Raw genomic sequence first — 9,319 nt, forward strand, 5'->3', positions numbered from 1 at the left:
ACGAGGATGCTGATTGACTCTCTGGATGAAGTCTCATCCCTTTGTGTCTCATCCCTTTGTCAGTCATGAGGATGAGGATGCTGTATGGCTCTCTGAATGAAGTCTCATCCCTCTGTGATCCATGGGGATCCTGATTGGCTCTCTGAATGATGTCTCATCCCTCTGTCAGTCACGAGGATGGTGATTGACTCTCTGAATGAAGTCTCATCCCTTTGTGTCTCATCCCTTTGTCAGTCATGAGGATGAGGATGCTGATCGGCTCTCTGAATGAAGTCTCATCCCTCTGTGATCCATGGGGATCCTGATTGACTCTCTGAATGAAGTCTCATCCCTTTGTGTCTCTTCCCTCTGTCAGTCATGAGGATGAGGATGCTGATCGGCTCTCTGAATGGACTCTTTCCGTCGTTACAGGGAACATCCTGCTTCAAGCACCTCCACCTGTCATGATGACACGACATTAACTACTTCCTGGATTAAATTAACATTGCAGCAGTGTCATAAACATAATTGTTGTTTTTGTCGTTACAGAGCTGGATTTATCAATCCAATCTGACTGAGAGTCGGTCTTAGTTGAAAACTAGAAGCTGGGTACGGTGCACCATGGGAGACCCGAACATCAGCCACTTGGTGGTGGCGTACTCATCCGAGACGCAGGACCACATTCCCGGGAGCGAGCAGGACCAGTTCCTGGATCAGTACGGCATGGACTACACCGTCTCCGATGACGAGATGCCAGACACCACGCAAGGCCAGGCCTTCTTCCTAGCCACCATCGTCATCGGGGTGGTCCTCATCTGCATCATGCTGGTGTGCGGAGTGGGGAACATCCTGTTTATCGCCACGCTGGCACGTTACAAGAAACTGCGTAATCTCACCAACCTGCTCATCGCCAACCTGGCCATCTCAGACTTCATCGTGGCGGTGGTGTGCTGTCCGTTCCTGGTGGATTACTACGTGGTGAAGCAGCTGTCCTGGGACCACGGCTTGGTGCTGTGCGCCTCCGTTAACTATCTCCGAACGGTGTCTCTCTATGTGTCCACCAACGCACTGCTGGCCATCGCCATCGACAGGTGGGTCCTTTAGCTCTTTGATGATTTTGTAATGGCTGGTGTGTGTGTGTATGTGTGTGTGTGCTTTTTTAGTTAACTGAAATAAAAAATAAAAAATAGGCTTTACAAAAAATGATAACTAACTAAAACTGTGTGTTTACAAAACTCACTAAAATAAACAAAAATTATAGAGAAAATGTCCTTAGTTTTATTCTTTTTCATTTCATACACAACACAAGTCTAGTATTTTGGGTGGATATGAAATCTATCCTCCATTTTTGTGTGTTGGCTGTAAGCCAACACACCAAGAAGAGGGAATCCCTTTTTGTCGCTCCCTCCCTGCCTCAACTTCCGGCGAGTTGTTGACCTGCAGTTCTATGTTGCTACCACAAGAGGCAGTGGTCCCAGAACATCAAAAGAAAAAGATTCCACAGATTACCCATGTCAGCGGTGGCCGAGTGGATAGTGCGCTGCCTATCACCGCGACGATTGTGAGTTCAATGTGGACATACATTTTGTCACTGGATGTTATAGAAGTTATGTAACGGTTAATTATAGACCCTTTTACAGCCTAGTCAGCACAAGTATGCGCGCGCATTCTTGAAACAGTAGCAGAGGAAGACTGAGGAGATAATCAGAAATGCCCGCGTTTGCGGTGCCCATTTTATATCAGGTAAGTTATTTTGACTACCTGGTTTCACTGGAATGTCTGGTTGAAATGACAACAGTCCTTTGCTGGTCCATTCACTTTGCCGTCAAAATAAATCGGTGTCGGCCTAGTTGGGAGAGGCGCTCATATTTACAAGTGTCAGATAAAACTGATGAGTTTGAAACTTCACTCACCTAAGCAAACGGGTCTATTTTAGGGATGCCTGGTGTGGTTGAGGCCAGAGAATGATGCAACACCAGTGATGCAACACCAGTCAGGTGTCGGCTGCTGTGCAACGCTGATGTCCCGCCCCCCCAAAGATGGTCTTCAGGTGCAAGCCCCACCCGGACAGGACATGGCCAGACAGCAGTATCTGATCATGGATGGCTGTGACTGTGTCCATGATACAGGCAGTGCAATTACATAACATGTCAAGTATACTGTACAGTAGTATACAGTAGTGCAGAGTCAGTTCTTTATTGTATAGACAAGGTGTTCAATTGCTCAAGTGTTGTCAGGTGTTGATTCAAGTGATAGTGTACAGTAGTGCAGAGTCAGTTGTCTATTGTATAGACGAGATGTTCAATTGCTCAAGTGTTGTCAGGTGTTGGTTCGAGTGTACAGTGGTGCAGAGTCAGTTGTTTATAGTACTCTGGTTGTACTATACATAGGCCCTCACTCTAATTATAACAATGGCACCCATGCCACCCCCTGGACCAACAAGTGAACACGTGGCACCTTGTCTATACAATAGACAACTGACTATGCACCACTCGAACACTCGAACCAACACCTGACAACACTTGAGCAATTGAACACCTTGTCGATACAATAGACAACTGACTCTGTACTACTGTATACATGTGCATTACATGCCTCTCTTCTTTACAAAGATGGTCACAACCACAACATGTCCTGAGAGCACATGCAAAATAACAACTTATGGCTACTTTTAATGTGCATGTCTGTATGTTTAATAAAGCATTTAGGAAAAGTTTCAATCAATATTGGAGTATTACCTATTCTGTTGAGTACTATGTTTACAATTGTTCATTCATGATATTATTACAATTGACCTTTCAAGTCTGCCTACACTTAGGTTACTAAGAACCGTTTGAATTACAATTTGGTTCTATAGGCAAATACTTTACTTTTATATCTTCATATCAATATAATATCAAGATCCTAGTAGATGTCCAAATAACCCACTGTGTCTTGGTCTACTTATTCACCACCTAAAGGGAAGTGCAAAACAGCGAGTCATGACCTTTATCCAGAAACAAAAGTTGAACCCATTGCAGCAAAATAGCTAACATTACAGGAATCATCAGTGTAACTGCTTTAGCCACTGACCGCTACCATTAATGTTATGGAAACTGCTGCTAGTTGTTGTGAGCCCATGAGTTTACTGGCTATCGCGCTCTCATTGTGCTGGATTAGCATTGGAAGCATTGGAACTGATGTGTCCAGGTGACAAGACCCATCTTTATTTATCAGACATTACCGTCCTACCAGTCCCGCATAGAAACAAGGCAGCCAACGCACATAAGCCAGGCTTGACCTGGCCTGGTTTCTTTTGCTGTGCCCATGTACAGAAGTAACCTGACATGAGATGGTTTGTTTTCCATGGAGTGAAACAACTTGAGCTTGTGAGATCAGAATAATCTCATGAGAAGAAAAAAAACTAAAACTGATACTGAAACTAATAAAAACTAAACTAAAATTAAGCATTTTCAAAAATTTAAAACAAACCTAAACTAGCAATCCTGCTTTAAAAACTAATTAAAACTAAACTGAAATTGCAAACAAAAAGTTAAAGATATAAAAATAAAAACTCGCAAGCAAGTGCAAAATGAGCTAGTTAAAGGCTAAACTGAAGAGATACGTGTTAAGCTTTCTTTAAAAAATATTTAGCAAGCTGGCTTCCCTGATGTTTATAGGTACTGTGCACCATAGCTTTGGGTCATAATTGACGAAGACTGCACTCTGGATCTTCTTCTGACTGTTGGTGGGAACGTCTAGGATGTTATTGTTATGACGCTATTGACGTCTATAACGGCAATGTATTGTAGTTTGGTCCTCGCCCATTAATCCTTTTAACCCTGAAAATACAGTGACAACATTTTGAATATTAATTGGATTTTCCCTATAATACTAGAAAGCGCAGTTTCTCAGCTTTCAGCAAGTGTTGGAGTGAGGAATTTTGTAGATCTGTTAGATATTTTTTTAATATTATTAATTATTTGTTAGATATTTTTAAAATGTTGCCAGTGACGTGGTCGTATTAAAAAGGTTAAGGGCTTTGTATATAAGGAGGAGGACCTTAAAATCACCTCTAAATGTTACTGGAAGCTTAAGTCCACTCTGATCACCCTCTCTAACCTCCTCCAGGTACATGGCCATCGTCCACCCTCTGAGACCGCGTATGAAGTTCCAGACGGCCTACTGTCTTATCACGGGCGTGTGGATAGTTCCCGTCCTCATCTCTATCCCTTCGGCCTACTTCGCCTCCGAGACCACCTACCCACACAGCGGCTCCTCAAAGACCACCCACAAGGTGTTCTGCGCCCAGATCTGGCCTGTGGACCAGCAGGCCTACTACCGCTCCTACTTCCTGTTCGTCTTCGGCCTGGAGTTTGTCGGGCCTGTGGTGGTCATGGCGATGTGCTACGCCCAGATCTCGCGGGAGCTGTGGTTCAAAAGCGTACCGGGCTTCGAGACGGAGCAGATTCGGAAGCGGCTTCGCTGCCGGAGGAAGACGGTGGTGGTTCTGATCGCGATCCTCACGGCCTACATCCTGTGCTGGGCGCCGTACTACGGCTTCGCCATCCTCCGAGACTTCCACCCCACGCTCATCTCCCGCCAGAGGAACTCGCTGGTGGCGTTCTACATCATCGAGTGCATCGCCATGAGCAACAGCATGATCAACACCTTCTGCTTTGTCAGCGTGAAGAACAACACGGTCGAGTACCTGAAGCGCATCGTGCTGCTGCGCTGGCGGTCCAGCTACGCCTCGACTAAGACGGTGGACGAGATCGAAATGAGGACGTCCACCATGCCTGTCACAGTGGAAGTGGTGTGACCACTGCACCAAACGTCACGTTTATGTTACTCTGCTCTAGGCAGAAGCTCAATTGCTGATACATCACCACAGTTTGATGGTTGAGTTTATGTTGATATACTGGTACGGACTGTATAAATGTATTTTATTGTGGAGGCAACTCTTGAGATGATGCTTTGAGTGTATTACTGTGTTTAAGTAGCCTGGCTTCGCCAGAATTCGCAAAAATGAGAAGGGTCTGGAAATCCTGTGTTTATTTTCGATTTCCCAGGGGGCGTTATCAACGGCCAGACCAAAATGCCTCTGAACGCAACTGGATAGACCTACAACCAATCAGAGCAACGAAACATGGGCTAGTCAAGTGTCGTCAAGTGGGTACAATTGGTACATCAAACCCATCCCATTAAATAAACGTTTATGATTTTCCCGACCAATATCGGGTCGAGTGGGACTCGATCGTTTGATGACCAGACTGATCTACGGAGTGAAATAGAATGAGGTCACGTAATGGCGACGCCAGGCTAGTGGTGAAGAACCATGTCAAACAACCCGATGTGGACTTGCACAAGAGGACAATGTGGTCATGGTTCTGTTGAATGGAGACACAAAACATTTTAATGTATGTCCAGCATGAATGTATAAAAATAGTAATTTTTTTTTGTTTCGTTCTTGTTTTGCTAATATTGTATATTGAATATGCTGTAGGCCTACACTGTATCCACGTGCTGTCATACCATTATTTAAGTTTATGTATGTATATATATGTTTGATATGAATAAGCTTTTTCTCAGGTCAGACAGAATCTATGAAAAAGTTGTTTTATCTCCCTTTGAAAATGTACTGTATATGTAAATTGAATACTGTATTGTAGCCACTAGTCAATTCATGATCAGAATTAAAATAATATGAGAGATCTGCAAGCACAAAAATGTGAGTTTGTGACGAGACAGTCTGTAGTTTCATTGCTTTTAAACACTTTTCATTGCTTTTGTTCTGCACACAGGCTACTGTAAATGCATTGCTCCATTAGATGGAATGTGTTGTTTGTTGTTGATTTACCGGGACTATTTGTTTACATGTTTCTGCTTGTTTGTTCAGTACACTCAATTAAAACACAAATGACAAACGGGAATCTTTAAAACTGTCATTTTTGTGTCTGCATAGCTGGATTTCATCGCATGTTGATTATTCGTTGATGTAACACTCCATTGTTTGGTCAATTCACAGTATAGACGATTTTTTACAGTTATCCTAAAAACACAATGTTCGGTATTTCACTGCCATAACTTCTAAGGGAAGGAGGAGTTGGAAGGAGCATTATTTGAGATGCGATACACTTTCAGTTTCTTAATACACAGTAGACTATTCTAGTAGAAAACACAAGGAAATGAAAATTATATTTATTTTATTTATTAGCGGTCCTACGGTAGTAGGAAGCCTATTGTATCCGTTGTTATTTTATTCTATTATTCTTTTCCTGGAAATGGTCAAATCTAGAAGAAAAAAAAAATTGGCACGATGCAACTGGACATAAGTAACTATTCCAGAAAGAATGACCATGATTGGTCCATAGGGGTTGCTATAGTTACTGAGAAATGCTGGCATTTCCATCCTGTTTGATGAAAATTTATGGAAGGTATACTTGTGTCTTTGGGAACAAATTTCCTTCAAAAACCCATCAAAAAGTTTCTGCAAGTGGAAAATCTGTCAAAACTTAACTTAATTAACTTAAAATCAACCATTAAGTGAAGAAGGTCCTCAGGGAGTTTGCCCTTTCTCCATTTACTCTTAGCCATTCTCTACCAGCGGTTCAATGGCTTGAGTGGATGGCATTTATAACTGAGAAGTGAGTTACACCGATGAAACGTTCACATGAAATGTAGTTAGGAGAAGGCCGTCTTTGCCTCTCCTGAAAGGCAAACGCTGGCCTGTGTTTTGTTCCTGGCCAACTGTCGTTAGTGATCCTAATGAGGTTACCATGACAGCGGAAGGTCAGCGCTCTGTGGCAGAAGACAGATGAGCCCTGAAATGACTTTACTACAGGGAAGAGGAAAAAGCACACACACTTTAGTGCTCACATTCAGAGTAAGAGGAGAGGAGAGTACATGCGGGTAATCAAATACTGTATAAGAAATATTTTGCTGGATATTTTCCAGTGGTTATAAATAAGCAATAAACCACTGGAGGCCGTGTGTTATAGTGATTTTATAACAGCTAGGGGGCGTTGTTAGGCACGACGCGAAGCGGAGTAAAACCCCCCTAGCTGTTATAAAATCACTATAACACGCGGCCTCAAGTGGTTTATTGCTCTTATACAACGGTTACTACATCTTTTAGTGTAAAATAAACACACAGCAATGTAAAATATTAACATTTTATTCAAAACGAAGCATCATTCCCTCAATTCCGCCGAGCAAAATAGTTCCCCTAACAAATGGGTTGCCAAGCAACAACAACAACTACAATGCATTGGATCAAATGGGAGGCGCATTAATACTGAAAATGGAATGATATGCGGTCCCAGGTGTGTGTTACAAAGTATTTTAACACGGCTTCCAGCCAATCAGAATCAAGAACCACAACTAACCGTTGTATAAAGGTGCACAATGTCTGCAGCCCAGATGAAGCTGTATAGTCCAGCTCTGCTGTGTGGTTACAGTCCCCAGACGAGCAGTTACACCGTGCGCCTCCACACATCCATAAATTGCCTTCAACCTTTTCATCACCAGCTTTCCACAGCGACACGGGAAATCTTTGTGCCTAACAGCAGCATACAGATTCAGATTGTTCTAACGCAGCTCTGCGGGATGTTGACATGATGGGGGACATCTTTTTCATCCTGGAAGAAGTGTTAGTAAACACAGTAAACAGAGTTAGCTCGCTGGAGCTGTGTGGGAGGTTTTTTTTCCACACACATCACGGAGCAGGGCTTCAAAGAGGCCCCTTTGTAGGCTAGGCCCTATACTGTACAGCAGGCATTCCCAAACTGTGAGGCGGGCCTCCCCTGGGGGGCCCCAAAGAAACTCAGGGGAGGCGCGGAGGGATGGTTAGAAAAAAGAAAAAAAAGGAAAACATTTTTTATTTTTTGAATTTTCTATGCTTTTTATGAATGAAACGTGATTTTAAAGGTCGGAAAATCGAAATAAATAATGGGAGAGATGTATCCTAAATGTGTGGATAGTGCAGAGAGAGCCTCCCCCCGCAGGCATGAATGTATTGTGCGAAAACGTCATAACGTTAACTAGCAGCAGGTGCCACCGAGCTAACTTAGCTGTGTAACGTTATGGGCTAGCTAACGCTGCCTTGCAAAATGGACACATTTGGGGGGTTGGGGGGGGCGCGGGTGTGTCACTGTTTTCAGAAGGGAGGCCCACATTGATGGAGTTTGGGAACCCATGCTGTACATTGATGTCCCCATAAAGCCACTTGTCACTCTAAAACGCTGACACTTGTAACTGTAATACAGTCTAACAACAGCTTTTGAACCATTATCAGATTAATGCAAAATTATATATATATATAATTACCTACGCGCAGTGCTGCCCAAACACAGCTCCCCATCACCTCCATTAATTAATTGGACTTTGTCTCAGGAGTGAAAAATCCCCTCCAACTTGCATTACAAGCCCCTTATCTCCACATGAGAGGCTGTGGAACCCGTGTGCGTGGAAAAAATAGGCCCTTATGCCCTTTCAACAACTCATACAATTAGGTTAACTGAAAATGTTATTTTTTAATCACTCTAATACCTGTTGTAATGGGTGGAAATATGCAATTTCTTAAATGATCTGATCAGATGAATTCAGTATACCAAAATATAGACCTTGATGATATATTTTAAAGTGATTTTGTTATGTATAGTATAACTTTATTTTTTCATGATGAGGTTGACATTTACATGGAATTGCCCTATTGTATGGGGGGAATTGAAACAAACATATATCAACATGGGGTTTGGACTGACATAAAGCTCTCAAGCTAAAGAATGCAGCAATACCAAACATGTCCTGCTTGAAATGCATTCAACGGCAGAGATCTGTGCTCCTAGCTAATTTCCTAGTATTATACATTCCATAATTCGTCGCTTTACATTTAGAACAAATATCGCACTGACCTTTCCATCGTCACCCTTCCTTTCACCGCGTGTGTACGAGCTGTTTACGTTTCAACGAGGCCTCACCCTGTGCAGCCGCACATCAATCTACAAATGCTCATTTGGTATATTTGCCGCTAATGGGGCTTGTCACTCTTTATGCTAATCTCCCCTGAGGCCTGCGTGGGAGGCCCGGGAGCTGTTTACTTTCCATTATCATAGCCTGTGTTTATAGGCGCTGTTTATTACTGACATTAGTCCTGCTGCTTCTGCCCCTGTAGCTTAGCTGTCAGTTCTCGCAGGAGACGTCTCAACCTTGTGATGGACCCCTGTCATGCTTTCAGAGACTGACCCCTCTTATTGAAGGATAATATCCTTACTGTAACTCAAAATTACAATATTGTCGATCTATAAATTACAGATTTATTACATGTAGGTGGGCTAGCTTGTAGAAGCTAGCCCAACTT

At 42.9% G+C, this 9,319-nt stretch overlaps 1 protein-coding gene across 1 annotated transcript; it reads left to right on the forward strand.

Annotated features, from left to right (window-relative positions):
- Positions 1–702: 702 nt before the first annotated feature.
- Positions 703–4,780, forward strand: prokr1b (prokineticin receptor 1b; the record flags this gene model as incomplete). The annotated part of the gene is made up of 2 exons (XM_084460896.1): positions 703–1,070; positions 4,090–4,780. The coding sequence occupies 2 exons, from the start codon at positions 703–705 to the stop codon at positions 4,778–4,780; spliced, it is 1,059 nt and encodes a 352-aa protein (XP_084317022.1).
- Between the last annotated feature and the right edge of the window lie 4,539 nt (positions 4,781–9,319).

Source organism: Borostomias antarcticus (assembly GCF_949987555.1).
Source record: "Borostomias antarcticus genome assembly, chromosome: 34".
Taxonomy (NCBI): Eukaryota; Metazoa; Chordata; class Actinopteri; order Stomiiformes; family Stomiidae; genus Borostomias; species Borostomias antarcticus.